General features: G+C 36.2%; 1 protein-coding gene across 2 annotated transcripts; it reads left to right on the top strand.

Annotated features, from left to right (window-relative positions):
• The first annotated feature begins 6707 nt into the window (after window positions 1-6707).
• On the top strand, window positions 6708-15120 carry LOC128029412 (homeobox protein meis3-like). 2 transcript variants are annotated; one of them, XM_052617194.1, is made up of 14 exons: window positions 6708-6804; window positions 7025-7173; window positions 7511-7606; window positions 9626-9765; window positions 10202-10358; window positions 10974-11024; window positions 11112-11162; window positions 11531-11680; window positions 11779-11887; window positions 12140-12282; window positions 12843-12919; window positions 13177-13235; window positions 13373-13459; window positions 13558-15120. In XM_052617194.1, exons 3-14 carry the CDS (start codon window positions 7595-7597, stop codon window positions 13746-13748), a joined length of 1227 nt encoding a protein of 408 aa, XP_052473154.1. In that variant the 5' UTR covers window positions 6708-6804; window positions 7025-7173; window positions 7511-7594; the 3' UTR covers window positions 13749-15120. The 2 variants fall into 2 exon arrangements, with proteins under 2 accessions (XP_052473154.1, XP_052473153.1); XM_052617193.1 differs by lacking the exon at window positions 6708-6804 and having other exon boundaries at window positions 6902-7173.
• The last annotated feature ends 2777 nt before the right edge of the window (window positions 15121-17897 follow it).

The following is a 17897-nucleotide window of genomic DNA, read 5'->3' as shown; positions in this document are numbered from 1 at the left end:
TGGGAATGGGAGAACCTTGGATTTTTCATAAAATTTTTGTAACACTAGAAAAGAAAAGAAAAGAAAAGAAAAGAAAAGAATTGCATTACACCAAACGTATGCATATACAGTGGGGCTCGAAAGTTTGGGCACCCCTTGCAGAATCTGTGAAAATGCGAGTAATTTTCAAAAAATAAGAGAGATCATACTAAATGCATGTTATATTTTATTTAGTACTGTCCTGAGTAAGATATTGTACATAAAAGATATTAACATTTAATCCACAAGACAAAAAAAAAAATGCTGAAATTATTAAAATAGCCCTACTCAAAAGTTTGGGAACCCTTGGTTCTTAGTACTGTGTGTGGTCACCTGATGATCCTCGACTGTCTTTCTGTTTTGTGATGGTTGTGCATGAGTCCCTTGTTTGTTCTGAACAGTTAAACTGAGCAGCGTTCAAAAAAATCTTTAAGGTCCTGCAGATTTTTCAGTTTTCCAGCATCTTTGCATATTTGAATCCTTTCCAGCAGTGACTTTATGATTTTGAGATACATCTTTTCAGACTGAGGACATTTGAGGGAATCAAACACAACTATTAAAAAAAGATTCAAACATTCACTGATGCTCCAGAAGGACTTTTAAAAGTTGATCTTAGTTGTGTTTCATTATTTGCATTTAGTGACAAAATATCACAATATCTAAACTGATCCTTCAGCGTCCTAGTTCCTACATATAATTATGTAGTTTCTGTAACATGAATATGTAATATTAAAATTATGATTGAAAGTATTTTACATGTTTTCTGCAATTAAATAGAATACAAAGCAAAGCTGAACTATTTGCAGTATAAGCCAGACCAAAATCTTTCCTCTTTATTTCTCTCTTTTACTCATTCCCTATGCTCTGTTCTCCTGCCTCTCCCCCCGGAGTGACAGGTAGATTAAGGGGCGTGATAGATGCCTCTCTTTCTATCTCCTTCTCTCCATCTCCTCCCTCTCTCCCTCTATCTATCATGGGCCCTGCTGTAATTGCGGTTGTGACGGGCTGGCACTGCAAGCTACCATCCATCTCTTTAATAACAAACAGTCAGGGAAACGGATGGTGCTCAGGCTCGGAGTTAATCTCCATCTGTAAGAAGACCATTGGAGGGGGGAGGGGGGGGGGTTTGAGGGAGTTGAGGATGAAGAGAAAGACAGACTTAGAGGTCTAGAAAAAGACAAAAAAGTCTGCTATGGGTTCTTTGCTTCTAAATTTTGTGAAATAACAAAGAAGAACTACACAAATATAAGAGAAGAAGAAAGAAAAGGGAAAATATCGACCATTGAACAGACTACACAATAAGGCTAAACAAATCTTCTAATCTCTATTTAAAAACTAGGTTTTTAAATTGTGAAAAATGAGTCGCCATGCATTGCTTTCCAGATGCTAAGGAGTTCTGAGTGTGCTGCTATGTAGTTTCTGGGTGGAAGCTAGGGTACTTTGCTTGTGTTGTTCATTGTAAAAAGTAGTAAGCTGAAATTATTTCCTTTAAGTGCTTATTCCAATATTGCCTTTTATGCAGTGTGTGATGTAGCTGTATCTGCAAAGTTGTAAAGCTGAAAGTGCATGATAAATAAAGGTATTGTCTCCCAAATCGACTCTGTACAGCCTAGACAAGTTGTAAGTCATTCAAATTCAACTTCCGTGATGGCTACACGTCATGGGGTAACACACGTAGACTATAAAAAGATGGACGTAGTGTCCGTGACATCACCCATAGGTTTCCGAAGAGAGTTTTTGAAACCAAACATGGGTGGAGTGGGCCAGCGGCAATCCACCTGTCACTCAAGTGACCACGCCCTTAATTATGCAGAACTTTAAGGCTTAATATAATTGAAATGGTTTAGTAATAAAAAAATTCACCACCCTCACAATTGTCATGAAGGGTAAAATTCCAACATAATTTTTTTGCACCAGGCTGTAAACATGATTTTTTGTCCTATAAATCGCATTTTAACATGCGGAGTTGATGGGACTGACTCCCTTTTGCAGCCAGCCTCAAGTGGCCAGTCGATGAATTGCAGTTTTAGTCACTTCCATATGGGCTTCACAAGAGAGTGCGGGAGTCTACTGCTCGGTAACACATTTGCTTAATGTGAGCCTTACGTTCTACGTCGGCCGACTGCGAACAACTTGACCCCGCCCACAAACATGTCATTGATTCTGCTGATGAGTGCTTCTCTGATCTTGGGGAGTTTAACACGGGATTCACAGAACACTGGATGCTGAAAGACGGACCAGCTGCTCCACTGAATCACAACCTGTAAATATGATAAATAATGTATGTTTATATATATATATATATATATATATATATATATATATATATATATATATATATATATATATATATATATATATATATATATATATGTGTTTTGTTATGTTTTCTATAGAGCGTTCAAAATACAGAACCACTGAAATAGGCGTATTGTTTCCGACATCGCTGTATGCCGTAGACCAATCACAACAGACTAGGCCATCTGACCAATCAGAGCAGAGCAGGCTCATGGAAAGAAAGACTGAATCTTTTAACTACTTTGAACAAATCATTTGAGAGTCGCTGGAACATTAGGTGATACTAAATGCATATATTGAGAAAACAAAAGCATTTTTGACCTTTTATGCATAATCCTATTGTAGAAGACTTCCAAATCAATATTAGGAACCATAAAAATGGCATAATAGGGGCACTTTAAAGGGGGGGGGGATGCTATTTCATGCATACTGAGTTTTTTACACTGTTAAAGAGTTGGATTCCCATGCTAAACATGGACAAAGTTTCAAAAATTAAGTTGTACGTTTGAAGGAGTATTTTTGTTCCCAAAATACTCCTTCCGGTTTGTCACAAGTTTCGGAAAGTTTTTTTCGAGTATGGCTCTGTGTGACGTTAGATGCAGCGGAATTTTCTTATATGGGTCCTGAGGCACTTCTGCCGGAAGAGCGCGCGCTCCCGTATAGCGAGGCTGAGCAGCACAGACATTTCACTGATCAGAGCGAGAGCGTCGCGAAAAGTCACAAAAGAAGTGTGTTTTTGGTTGCCAGGGCAAGACAACCCTGCACAGATTACCAAAAAAAAACCAGCATTAAGGGACCAGTGGATGGAGTTTATTTTTACAGAGCATCAACGGAGTTGTGCAAGTGTTTTTGTTTGTTCCCTGCATTTCGAAGATGCTTGTTCACAAGGCCCAGTTTGACGACGGATTTGCGTATCGTTTATTTCTTAAGGATGATGCAATCCCAAGGAAAAAGGGTCACGATCGTGTGTTGGAACCGCAGGCGGTGAGTAAAACTGCTTCAAATATCTCTGCCTCCTTGTCAGTGCGTCCCCTCCCATGCCAGAGACCCGGGTTCGAGCCCCGCTCGGAGCGAGTCGTTGCTGCTGCTGCTTTCGTTCAGTTTCAGCCTCTGGATCTGATTCTGGATCATAAATAAATGGCTGAATCTGACTGTAAGCCATGGTTTGTTTTGGATGATGGGTTGTCTCTCACGGTAATGTCACAGCTTCCACATGCTCTCAACGCAAAAGCCTATTCGCGCTCTTGATTCTTTAGCTCCGCCCACACGTCACGCCTCCAGCCGGTCGTGTTTTTCCGGGAAAAATCGGTACAGACTATCTTTCTCTTATGAATATAATAAAACTAAAGACTTTTTGGATTTATGAAGGATGCAGTACTACTCTATATGTACTCGAGATTAACAGGATATTGAGTGAAAATGAGAATTTCACCCCCCCTTTAAAGAGCTATTTTTGTCTAATTTAACTCCTTGGTTGGTTCTGTGATGTTAAAAGCTTTTACTTGAATAAAACAAGTGATTTTAGAAGTCACAATGTTTAGCTACTAGCACTTGTTGTGTGTCATCCTATTAAAGCCAGTTTCTTAAAAAGAGAATGCTACAGCATAAGCGATTCAACCTAGTGATGCAGTCAGTAAGTTTACAATTAATATCATCTTTTTGTGTGTGATTGTGTAGGTGGCCTTCTGTGATCAGTACATGACACAATGCATAAATTAATATATGCAAAATATAATATCTGAAATAAATACATTTCACACATCACCTCTGTATTTCGGAGTATTTGCAAATGCCAAGGCCAATTGTTGTTTGATTAATACACATGCTAAATGCTACAATCTCACTGTCTGCTATAGTCTGACTTGCAAAATGTTTATACATTTTAAAAGACAACTTATTGCTTTACTGAAATCAAACTTCCGAAGTGCATGCTAAGCAGTGCCATAAGGGCTATATAAGAAGCATAAAAAGGCACCAAAAATTGACAGCGAGATCTTGACATGAGGATTTGGGGTGAACAGATACCAGAGAACGACTCCCTCAGGGATACACAATGCTCACAACAGCAGATATAGATCCAGATGTCAAAGGTCAGGCCTAAGAGATTGTGTGAGTTTGTGAAGTCAGTTCCTTAACATCATAAACTGTAAATGGACAGGCCATAAGGTCAGTAAGGTCTGAAAAAATATTAAACATTATTATACAGTGCATAAATAAGAAAGATAAAGTTTTGTTGCATCTCAAATAGTAGTCACTAGTTGTTGTTTTTTGGCTCCTTGATGCCTTGGCATTGACCGAATGCCTCTCATATGGCACGTAAACTCGCAGACACCTAGAACAGATACTGTAACAAATGCCACTGAACAAACATTCACAATTTGAGAGGAAGTGACAAATAGTCACATTAAACAACAACAACAACAAAAAAATCACACCAAGATGCCTAACACCAGAACACTAATGAGCTTATTCTCTGAACACAACCTGCCCTCAATTTCACTCCCACAAAAACACACAATTAATGTCAAAGTTATACCATGTCAACCGATCATTTTACATATGTAGCCTACTGTATAAATGACAACGCATTAGTACATGTGGAAAGACCCGATTAAAGGCCGCATTCAAAGGGCGTTGCTCCTTTTAGCGTCTCCACAATCACTGTTGTTCTGCTGTTAATGCCTTTATTTAGCTATGATCATCTCTGTTGGCCAGTGCCCTCCCATGGTGTTGAAAGGACGAGGATCGCCTGATCCTCTGCCTCGCTTATGTCACGCCGATCGCCCATCGCCGCCCACCGAGCTCGTCGGTCCGGCCGCAGCGCGCTGCAGAGGGCCACGGTGATTGAAGTCTTGACCGCCTGTTGAGGGCTCACTCAGCGGGAGAACAGTTCGGGGGACGTGTGGAATATTTATTATGTTATTTAAGGGTGATTTACAACACAAGACGACGCCGTGGAACTGTTTTCCTGTTACAGGTTGCTCAAACTGATTGTTATGCTGCTTGGTACTACATATTTAAAGCCCATTGGTTTCGATTCACGTATCACGCGCACACTGTGTTCCAAATGTTTTATAGGCTTTTAATGGCTCTTCAATTGTAAGCAGCAAATAAATAAACAAACAAACAATAATAATCTGTCTTGAAAAAAGTTAAATCAACCTTTCAGTTACAACATATCTTCATTATATAATTTACAAATTGTCTTAATATTCTTTTATTAAGTGTGTATGCTGGAAATATATTCTATTTTTTTTCCACATAACAGCCCCAGTCTCCCCTATTATGGTTCTAAAATAAGACAGTCATAAATAACACAAACATATTGCTGTAATTTGTCCTGCAATTAAAGCAATTACATGGTAATGTGGTTGTTATTTATTATAGTAAGTTAAATTGGCAATTGGCAGTTATTGGCAGTGATAACAGCTGATTGATACTTGATTGCATTTTTTCTTATTTCTCTTCTATTTTCTGCAGCATAATGTTGTCCCTGAAATTATTTTGACACTTAAGAAACACACAAGAATTCCATTACTGCAAATTACATGCCAAACAAAGTATTTGTTTTTAAGGAAGATAGCACAAGCTACACTTTCAAATCATTTTGTAGGTGTTTAACTCTACAGTACATGGAATTTCAGTAACACTTCAGTAACAGTCTGTAAATGTAAAAACGTTTTAAGTTTTAATCGCCCCATCTATCTTTCTATTTTCCTACATTTTTCCTACAAGTTAAAATTGTCTTCAACTTTTAGATTATACTCTCAAGTGCAAACAATGCAGTTGTTACATCCTATCCCACCACTGGGTGAATTGTAACACGTTATTAGTGTTATTATTTTGTTTACATTATTTTGTTCAATGATTTTCTTTGTATATCAACCGCCCTTAACTCCTCCCCCCCAGTTCACCTTGTTTAATTGTAAGCGTTTTTATTGGCCACAAAAGAGAAACAAAGTGAGCTATGGAATATTGTATATAAAGAATATACATAAAAATGTAAATCAAATTATATTATATTAAAAGTTTATTTTTCAACCTCAGTTTTCATTTATTAATTTCATTTGAATCCATACAGCTTTTACTGTCCCCCCAGGAGGGGGGTGATCATGTATTATACTAATTTCTTACACGTATTCACCCACTATTTACAATCAAGAAAGATATAAACGTAGTATATGGATCCTATCCAATTTAAAAAGCGATATAAATCCACAAACACTTTTTATTTATTTACTATATATATATATATATATATATATATATATATATATATATATTTTTTTTTTTTTTTTTTTTTTTTTTTTTTTTTTGTGGTAGCCTATGTGACGAGTATGCAGTGGAGAATAACGCAAGAGTGTAAATTTACAAGTGCAACTCAGTGCATGCTTCATAACAGATCTGCTCCAGATTGCACAATAGCCTATAGCCTACCTATAATCAGACAACAATGATTTCACACCGGAATAATGATGATGAAACTCGGTAAGAACGGTCTGTGTGAGTGTGTGTGTGTGTGTGTGTGTGTGTGTGTGTGTGCGTGCGAGAGAGTCCTTCAGATAAAACGAAAGGCTCTGCGTGTGTGTATGTGTGTGTTTGTAATGCGCGAGCGTGTGTGATAAGGAGGTGGGGGTGAGAGACCCCGTTGTGTTTTGACCCCCTAAACAACTCCCAGTCTCCATCTCTCTCTCTTTCTGGTTTAAAGCTTCATCGCTCGTTGTGGAGAGACACATTTGAGCCCAACGCGTCGCTTCATGGACATCGCTAGAGCGGAAAGGACGCGATATATCAAACGCGCCGCTAATGCTGGATACTCGGCCCGGTCCACGCGTCTACTGCTACATTCTTATTAAGGTGGGGTATCCTTACGCCTTCTCATCACATCCCAGTATATCCATTATATAACCCAATTTCCATTGCCATAATTTACATGGATATAATAAATTGTTATACATTTAGTATGTGCATACTGGTAATATTATTATAGGGATTTCTCATTCACTCTAGCTCAGCACTTAGGCTGTTATTTTTATGGATACTTTTAAAGAGAAAAGCAATCTTATCCACTCATGTTCTTGCATTTATTGTATGATGCCCAAAATGCTTTTGGACCAGAATTTGAATATGGTATCAGGCATTACAATGCATGCTTAGTTTTTTTTAGTTTTGGTTCAATGTTTTTCTGCTTTAGTTCTTGCAGAGAGTGCGTCTGATCTGCCGCTCTGGTGCGTGTTGTCATCCGTCAGTGAGTGTGTGAGCTCGGCTTCCGTATCGCATGGAGAAGAGGGTAGGTCCTGTTTTTCCCTTGATTTTCCAGGTCCATTTTACTGCTACTTTGATGTGAAGGATGCTATCATGTGGATATTAAAAACTAATTTCTAAATATAACTCTTGATGTGTACAAGCAGCTATGGTATTAAAAAAAATAAAAATAATAATTCAATCTTATTTCGTAATTATTAGATTTTTGTCTGACACTAGGCTTCCAACTTCCAAGTCAGTAATGAACATTATTCCATTATGTAATGCTTAATTAATGTTCTTTAGTTAATGTGCATTTAAATAATTAAAAATAGATTAAACTTTAACTTATATGTTTTCATCTGGGCTTACATTTATTAAAAAGGCAGTCGAGTAAATAAAGGTGCTTGTACACTTAGCTGTTCAGCTTTATCCATGTTCAAATCAATTACATGTATTCCGTAGAATAATAAAAGTCAAACATCAGATGGAGTGTAATAAAATAGCAAACAGGCCCTTGTAAGGCGAAGTCAGTAGGTATAGGTCAACCTTTGTGCTACAGTCAGCTGCCTAATGGAAATTATTGTTGCTTTCCATCTACTTAGAAATATTAGTTATATGATCCTGTTAATTTGGAATCAAGTCTATTCAATATCAAATATAAGCCCTTTTATCTGTACGGCAATATTCCTCCTTGTGTAAAATAATCCAAGAAATTCAATTACACTGATTGGTGTTTTTATTTCCAGTAAAAGCCTGTTAGATTTAAAATAAAACATTTATATGTGTAAGTCCCACAAAATATGTGGGTTTATGTTTTTGTTCTATTACCTTCTACATGATGTTTGCATCTTTAAGGTTGTGAAGTACACATACATACTCATTTATTTAGAAAAAGCAACACTACGACATATATACTGTAATTCCCTTTATATTTAATTACATCCAGTCTGCTTGAAATTCTACTGCTTTTAATCGGTTGTAGTTTGTCTATAATAATTAATTTACACTACTAATAATTATGTGATTATCAATCAATATATGTTTATCAGTTTGATTATATTTTCATCAATAGAAAGAAAAATCATCAAACTTTGGTTCACAAATTTTCTTATATGTATTTGCATTATATGATGAATGTTAGTTACTTCAATTATTATTATTATTATGTTTTACTTAAAGTTATTTTAAAGTGCTAAAGTACTGACAAAATGTATCACATGCAAGACTTTGGATGTTTTGTGTCTTTATGTGTTTGCCATATTTTTAAATTATTAAATTGCCCATCTTTTTAGAAGGCCTAATAATAATTTTAAATATCGAGTTTATATGCTACAGAAAATCCTGATTTATGATTTATTATATCCTTTATTTATTTCTTAGTAAAATGTACTTTGCAGAAGTGGCTTGCATTAAGTAATGAATGATACAGCTTGCTTCTCAATAATAGGTGAGCAGTCATTGGAAACGGCTCAAATAAAATTTATAGGTTTGCAGGCAGATTTTTTTCAGATTATTAATTATTCAGAAAGCATTCTGTGAGTCTTTTTCTTCTATGTTGTTTTTCTGATCATTTATCTGACAACAGCATTAATCAGAAAGCTGACTGTAAGCCCATCTAATTAGTGTGAATGAAGGCTGGATGATTTTATGTATTTGTATGTAAGTCTGTTAATTATAAATCAGCTGGAAAGCTTTTCTTTGGAGTTTATGTCCCTGGGTGAATGTTGCTCGGTGCGCTGAAAAATCGCTCATCAAAGCCTCCCCGCAACCAGTGTTTATTAAGGAGGAGATACAATTAGCAGAGACTTCAAACAGCCCCTTGCTAACGCACCTCCTCACATGAACTGTCAGTCCTGTATATACTTATACATCATAATAAATTCCCCCCAAAACACAGCACATTTAGTCAAGTCAAATCAAGTCACCTTTATTTATATAGTGCTTTATACAATACTGATTGTCAAAGTCAATAATGCAAGATGCAATAATGCATCTCACATAAGGCTGAATCAGGCAACGTCTTTTCTTTTAAAATTATCTTGTCACATCTCTGCTTATCTAGTATGAGGACTTGGTGCATTACCCAGGCTCTGACGCCATGCCTGTGGGAGACTACAGGGATGCCATGAGGTCACTTCCTCCACCTCACTATGGCCACGCTGTGCCTGACTCCCTGAAACACCACCGGGACCAGATCTATGGGTGAGAGTCTGGTTACTTTAACCATCTGTTACCTCCCACGAAACATGAATGAGCACTGCATGTGTTAATATATATTGACTTCAATTTCTGTAAGAGATCAGAATTATGGAATCAATTATATGTTTGACTTTCTCACATAAAGATTTATTTTTAGAAAAAAAAAAAAAAACTCTTCTTTCACAATTTAAAAAAAAGCAAACGTGAGAACGATTAATGACTTTTTGCAAATTAATTGCAAAAAATAAGGTCAGTTTTCAGGTTTTCTGAACATTCCCATTGGTCAGATAAACAATTATACTCAAGTTATATCCACTTCATTTTGGTGGCATTCATTTTTTATTTCATATCAGTCATTCTTAGGCAGCGTTAGCTGAGTAGCATTTTCTTACCCTGCAGTGTTTTCTTACTTGGAGCGTACATATGTATCTGTTTGCAGTCATCCTCTGTTTCCACTCCTGGCTCTGGTATTTGAAAAGTGTGAACTTGCCACCTGCTCCCCACGAGACTCCACCTCCATGTCAAACATGACCAATTACAGTGATGTCTGCTCCTCTGAATCGTTCAATGATGATATCGCAGCCTTTGCCAAACAAGTGAGTAACCAAGCCAATCATGTTAAAGCCAAGCGCACACTCCAAAACCAAACATTGTCATGCTGTTTACAGACCTTTATGACTTTTAAATTAAATTCTTAAATTTATAATGAATTGGCATTGAGGTAGAGCAAAAGATGCAGATTTTATAATTCTAACTTGAATTTAAGAAAGTAGCATTTAATGAATGAAAGTTCAAATATATTCATATAACTGTACATTTGAACCAGAAAACTTCTGAATTCTGAATTCTGTCATGCCAAAGCCTTATTTGAAAGTTTAAAAAACTTCTGAAAAAGTCTGACAGTTTATAGGCCTTTTGTACAGAGAACACAATAGACTGGGATCTTCAACTTCTAGTTATTCAATATCTACTTCAGAGACAACAGGCTTATGTCTTATGTCTTGTACACTGAAAAAAGTAATAAGTAGATTTACTTAATTTCCAAATGTGTTAAATTTACTTGAAAAATGCTTGTGCAAAAACTTGCCAAATAAAAATTAAGTAAATTTACTTATAACTTTTTTCAGTGTATACTTTTTTGCTTCATACAGATTGCAGAAACATCTAGCATCAAATTCAGTACATAATGGTTTTTCTGTTAATTATTTTAGATTCGATCAGAGAAACCTATCTTTTCATCAAATCCAGAACTGGATAATCTGGTAAGATATATGTAAGCTTTTTTTTTTTTTAATAAATGGCTTTGTGTAATTTGTCACCATTCTTAATCACATGATCTCTTTGCACAGATGATCCAAGCCATTCAGGTTCTAAGGTTTCATCTATTAGAGCTAGAAAAGGTATGTTTTTAAAACTTACCCTTGTATTATCCAGGTACATGTCCTAAAAACACGACATTGTCATAACACATTTTTTTATTTAGAGTGTGATTTTTCTGTTATAATTTAATTACCTCGTTTAATCTTTTTTCATTTTTTAAATGGATATCCTTCATAAAATCTCATTCATCCCTCCTTATATTCAAACATGGCATGTCAAAATGAGGCACTGGAGGTTTGCTTTCAGTGACACAAAATAGCACACTCACATTCTTTTTAGAGATAGACGGCTATTCTCGCAGTACTCATTGAAAGAGCTCATTGAACATTAGCTTTATAAATGTCAGTGATATGTTTGACAGCCTGACATCTTTACTTGTCTCTCATAGGTTCATGACCTCTGTGATAATTTCTGCAACCGGTACATCACCTGTCTAAAAGGCAAGATGCCCACTGATTTGGTGCTGGAGGACCGAGAGGGCGGATCCAAATCTGACATGGAAGATTTCACTGGCTCTTGCACCAATCTGTCAGAACAAGTAAGTCAGTAGACATTGGACACTTATCAGGTACTCTAGCTAATTGTTCCCTTTTCCTGGGTGTGTGTGTCTGACTGTGTCTGTCTTTCCTGATCTAGAATCATTCTTGGTTGCGAGACCCGGATGACTGTGTGTCGACCCCCTCAGGCACCCCCAGTGCCTCCTGTGGCCTCACCTCACACAGCGCAGAGAACTGCAGCGATGCTGGTACTTATCAGTTTACACTCAATGTTCTAAATGAAGTGCTATAGTGAAGTGTAGCATTTATTTTGCATACCGTCTTATAAAAATCTTATGGGAATTGTGTAAACTATATGCAGTGATAAGAGCTACATTGTTTCATGTTTAATTCAACTACTGGCATCTTGTTATCATCTTGGAAATAAAAACATATTGTTTTGTATTTTCAGTTCAATCCAACAAGGTATTTAATTATGCTTGTGTGTTGTGCTGTGTCAGGTGATGGGTTGGATGGAAGTGTAGCATCTCCCAGCACTGGAGAAGAAGATGAAACGGATAGAGACAGACGAAACAAGAAAAGAGGAATCTTTCCCAAAGTCGCAACAAACATTATGAGAGCTTGGCTCTTCCAGCACCTGTCGGTGAGAGAAAAAAACAACTAATTTAAAGTAAAAAATATACTTGAACATTTTTCTTTTGTGTTCCATGGAAAAAACTACATCATAAATGTAGAAAAATATGGTTACTATGGTACATATTTATAAGGGTTGAGAGAAACAGTAGCATTAGGCTCTAAAATTAGTGACAGAAAAACAATTCTGAGCTTAGAAAAAGAAGACATGATAAAAGGTTTGGATAAGGTTTTTAGCAAGAATAAAAACAATGTGCGTACAAACAGACTTGAGTGAATAAAGAATGATTAAAGTGCATTCTCAGACTTCCTGAGGGATGCACAACAATAACTAGTGTTAAGGAACTTGTTACCTTATAAATACATTTTATATAGTTATTTATTGCAAAAAAAAAAAAAAACACACACACAAAAAAAACACTTCCTTTTCAAATATATTTTCTTGAAAAAGTCATTATTATTTATTTGATACTTTTCCAAAAAGTAATATTATGTAAATAGGTAACCCCCAGCACTCCATATAACTTATTTGACTTATTTGATCATGTTACGTTTTTTGTCCTGTCTCAGCATCCGTACCCGTCTGAAGAACAGAAGAAACAGCTCTCTCAAGACACTGGTCTCACTATACTGCAAGTCAACAACTGGTAAGTAATCACTCTCTTTCCCCAGTAATCAACCTCTCTCATGATCTGCCATCACAGCTATTTTAAATTAGCTATTTATTTAAAAGTTAAAATATGTGTGTTTGTGTGTGTGTGTGTGTTTCGTATTTACACTTTCGTACTGTAAAATAAGTTCAAATATTTTAATTTTATTAACATTAAATGCTAGAGTTCTTGAGATGCCTAGTGATGCATTCATCGATCTTAATCTTGTGTTTGCTCTTGATGTCTCCACTTAGGTTTATAAATGCCAGACGCAGAATAGTCCAGCCAATGATTGACCAATCAAATCGCTCAGGTAAAATAAAGTTATTCTGGATTTGTGTTTGTTTCTTTATCTATGACTTTGTTTTACAGTCTGATTGCATAGTAAATGAACATTCATGGCTTTCTGCACTGAATGACACATATCTGTGTTTGTGTGTGTTTCCTCAGGCCAGAGTACCCCGTACAGTCCGGAGGGGGCAGCTCTAGGAGGATATGGCTTAGATGCACAGTCTCATTTAGGTCTTAGGACAGCAGGTGAGAACAGCGTTCATGAGGAAACATCACCCTATCTGAAATACCTGTTATCTGTCAATATTGGCTTTCGTTCACTCTCTCTCTTTCTCCATTGTCAGGACTTCAGGGAATACCGTCCCTGCCCACAGATTACCCCGGGGCCCTACTGCCCCAGCCGGGATACTCGCACGCCGGCCCATCCTTGCACCCCTACCCCGGCCCCCACACTGCCATGCTGCTCCATCCACCGCCCCACAGCCACCCCGCTGAACCCCTCATAGGACAAGGCCTTGACATACATGCCCACTAACTGAGAGCAGAGCTGGGGAGGGTGTGCTGAATATGGGATAGAAGGGTACATTATAAATGGACTTTTCAGTACCACAGCCCATCGCTCTCACCAAACCTTCAGGGCATCACTGCGGTCAACACATAAAGACTCGGAGAATGTCTTAAATGCACTGACATAGCGTCATGAATCAAAATGTCAATTTTATGCACTCAGCTCCCATGCAATGCTCATTGCAAATGCTTGACAGACTTGTTACATTCCTTAACCATTTATTGCTATCTGTTCTCCTCATGACAATGCTCTGAATGCACTGTACTTCATACACCTATCTACTAGTTTTTATGCACATTGTTGTGTTTATTTGAATATACCCATGTCTTCCTATGGCCTTAGGGGTGAACTGAGATCTCCCATAATCTAACATTAAGGCCTTCATTGCCTTTCTTGCCTTGCCTCTGAAAACTGTCTTGAGGAGCACAAATGGATAAATACAGCATATACCTCCTCAGTCAGGACCCAAACATATCAAAAGTCCTGAAATAGTCTTCTGAGATGAACAATTGCACCAAATCCTTATAGCCTGACTGCTGAACATGGTTATTAAAATGTAAGGGTAAAGCTCGTGAAATCACGTCACATTTCACCCCAAAATCAAGAGATTTTGCACAAGAAACCTATTTATAGAATATCAATTCATTTTTTTTCAGATCATTAAGAATTAGAAATGCAGTATTATTATACAGAACTCTCTTTCTCCATTCTTTATAATAATGGTTCTCATTAGTTTCCCGTAATACAAAAATACATTAAAACCCGTTTTCCTATAAGAAAAATATATCTTATTTTGATTTTGGGGTGAAACAGATATTGACATATTCTTGAGGAATTTTGTGAGAGATTCTTGGCTTAAAGGTCCCACAGATTATGTCTTCCTAGCTGAGGGTCATATACATTTCTTTCAATTCTTCTGCTAAGTCAGTCTCAATTTTAGTTTTTACACCTGATTTAATTTATTTTTTATGTTAATTGTTTTGTATTTATCTGTGTCAGAACTATGGCTTCTCCAAAACGTACAATAATCTGAGTGCCACGTTTTTTGAATATCTCGATTTGATAAAGAAGTGAATATGTTCTTATTTAAAGTTATTTAAAGTTTTGTAAATGTTTACCTGTTGAGGTCCCAACTGGCACATTTTTGGTTTGCCCTAAAGGACCCGACTCACATTACCATCAATATTTCACCCAATTTCATCACACAGTACCAATGTATTAATGAATACAAGAATATCTGATGATACTTTTTGGAGATTTGTTGGAAAGCAATGGACTTCAATTTTGAAACCTTTTTTTGTCATGCACTGTCTGCATTAAAACATATTATACGACTGTTGATGATGTATTTATGATGACATGACTTAAGGTATTATATCATTTTATCAACAAAGTGTAAAGTTCAAGCTTTGCTTCTTTTGACCATTTAAAAGTGTAAGGAGGAATTTAAAGTCAAGTTGACTAATGAGTAATGCATTTTTAATTAGATGCATTCTAAACCCAGACATATTTATAAAGCAAAACAAACCCATTCTACAAATGAAAAAGTGAGACATAAAATGCAATGAAACAGTTGAAGACTAAAAAGACAAGATATTTGAATTTGAGAAAAGCAAGTAATGTAATAAAATCACTACTGTTTATTGGTTGTTTTCAGCATTATGGGGCCATTTTTTATCTATTGCATCTCTTTGTTTAAAAGGTATTAATAAGTAAATAAATTGCAGACAAAATAAAAATCAATCAATAAAAAAAGTTTTTACATGTGGGTTGGCTTATACTTCCCTAGTCATCACAAATCTCTGCTAAAGTGTTTTTCACTATGCATGAGTGCATTTTTGGCTCCATGTTCACCCCCATATCTGCCAACCAGCCTTGTGTGATAGATTCAGCTTGCAGCAGGGGGCAGAGTTCACTAAAGGGTTAACAGGAAGAATCCAATGTCAAGTCACGTTTATTTATATAGCGCTTTAAACAAAATACATTGCGTCAAAGCAACTGAACAACATTCATTAGGAAAACAGTGTGTCAACAATGCAAAATGATAGTTAAAGGCAGTTCATCATTGAATTCAGTGATGTCATCTCTGTTCAGTTTAAATAGTGTGCATTTATTTGCAATCAAGTCAATGATATCGCTGTAGATGAAGTGACCCCAACTAAGCAAGCCAGAGGCGACAGCGGCAAGGAACCGAAACTCCATCGGTGACAGAATGGAGAAAAAAACCTTGGGAGAAACCAGGCTCAGTTGGGGGGCCAGTTCCCCTCTGACCAAATGAAACCAGTAGTTCAATTCCAGGCTGCAGCAAAGTCAGATTGTGCAGAAGAATCATCTGTTTCCTGTGGTATTGTCCTGATGGTCCTCTGAGACAAGGTCTTTACAGGGGATCTGTATCTGGGGCTCTAGTTGTCCTGTTCTCGGCTGTCTTTCAGGGATGTAGAGGTCCTTTCTAGGTGCTGATCCACCATCTGGTCTGGATACGTACTGGATCCGGGTGTCTGCAGTGACCCTCTTTAACATATTGAATATATTGTCATATAGCCTATTACCATGGTATTCACATGGTGCACTATCAAGCAGCTCCACTTTATAATTATACATCACTGTTCACAATACAATATCAGCAAAATTGTTGTGAACAAGCTGCTGCAAATGATACAGATGTGTGTGAGACTAAAAAGAAGTGTGAAAGTGTCAGAAAGGAAAACTCCAGGCAGGTTGTTAATGATCCATCAGTTGGTTTAATGCAGAGAATAATTGGTTTGAAAGTGTTGGGGTGCATTTTGCCACCAGCACTTCTTTATCTCCATTAACTGCAACTTTGTTCTAGCTCACATTACTTACTAAGCTGTCAAAGTATCACGGATAGAGAATGTGTTTGACAGCCAACTCTTCTTTGTTATGTTTAGTCTTTAAATAGCTTTAACCATATGTGTATTCAGCAACACACAAGAGAAGGTCATATATTTAATTTATGCCTTGTGCTGGATGCATTTTTTCACTACTTGATCTACTGGATGAGGGAAAAAAGAATGATATATTTTTTTTATCTCTAAATTATGACTTAAGTGAGTTTTGAATGTTGCTGCAGATGACAACAGGCTTAATACATTGTAATATTTAAATTTAGACTGAGTACCAGATGAATACATAAAGGGGCTTGTAATCTTGCTAGTCTAGGCTTTTGTTGGCTGTTTATTTAGGGATTATTCTATATAAACAAGCATTTTAAAGAATGCATTGACAATAGTTTTTTTGTTGTTGTTGCACTTTTCACAATATGTTTCCCAGTGATATGAATCTATAAAGAAATAATGTGAATTATTACACACCCGTTTTTGCTATTTCAAATATAACTGTATATGTATGATGATCATCATGTCTAAGAATGTCTTGTCTGTTCAAGATGTGATAACAAAAATCTAAATATAAAAAACTGAATTAAAATGGTGCACATATATATATGCCGGATAAGCGGAAGATGATGGATGGATGGATGGATGGATGGATATATATATATATATATATATATATATATATATATATATATATATATATATATATATATATAATAACAAATACCTACCTTTTTCAAAGTAATATTAGAACACAATGTGAATTCAAGATCTTTCTTGAAAAAAAAAAAAGCATAGAAAAAGATGTACAATACTTCCTGGAGTGGTCACGATGAACGGCAGTGAATTAGTAGGCCTACACAACTAGACTTGAAGATAGGAAGAGAGACATTGATTTAATTTCACAACAGAATTAAAACAGTCAGTCACACAACAAGGCATTGCATTAGTCCAACAAGATTTAAAAAAATAAAAAGTCCAACATGATCATTAAAATGAAATAATTTATTTAATATAGCAATTTATATAGACATGGTTTCTGGCAGGATTTTTAAACTCAAATCTCAAGACTTTTTAAGACCTGCACAAATAAAATTAACACCATGAGCGGGGTAAGGTAATGTCTATAGTGACATATTAAACTATAAGATGACATGATTTACAGTTCAGATACAAGTTTTCACACAAACAAAACATTTTTTAAAACGATACACTTCACATTTCAGCCTTTAAACCATTTTTAATAAAAAGGATGAGTATT

The sequence above is a fragment of the Carassius gibelio genome, chromosome A15 (assembly GCF_023724105.1).
Source record: "Carassius gibelio isolate Cgi1373 ecotype wild population from Czech Republic chromosome A15, carGib1.2-hapl.c, whole genome shotgun sequence".
Taxonomy (NCBI): domain Eukaryota; kingdom Metazoa; phylum Chordata; class Actinopteri; order Cypriniformes; family Cyprinidae; genus Carassius; species Carassius gibelio.
The sequence above is the reverse complement of the archived record's forward strand: the minus strand, read 5'-3'. Positions and strand labels throughout refer to the sequence as shown.

Excerpts from the sequence above, each read along its gene's own strand:
- LOC128029412 (XM_052617194.1), top strand. Across the intron at positions 11,681-11,778 it reads GCACCAATCTGTCAGAACAA|AATCATTCTTGGTTGCGAGA; the intron begins GTAAGTCAGTAG and ends TTCCTGATCTAG. Across the intron at positions 13,460-13,557 it reads TTTAGGTCTTAGGACAGCAG|GACTTCAGGGAATACCGTCC; the intron begins GTGAGAACAGCG and ends CTCCATTGTCAG.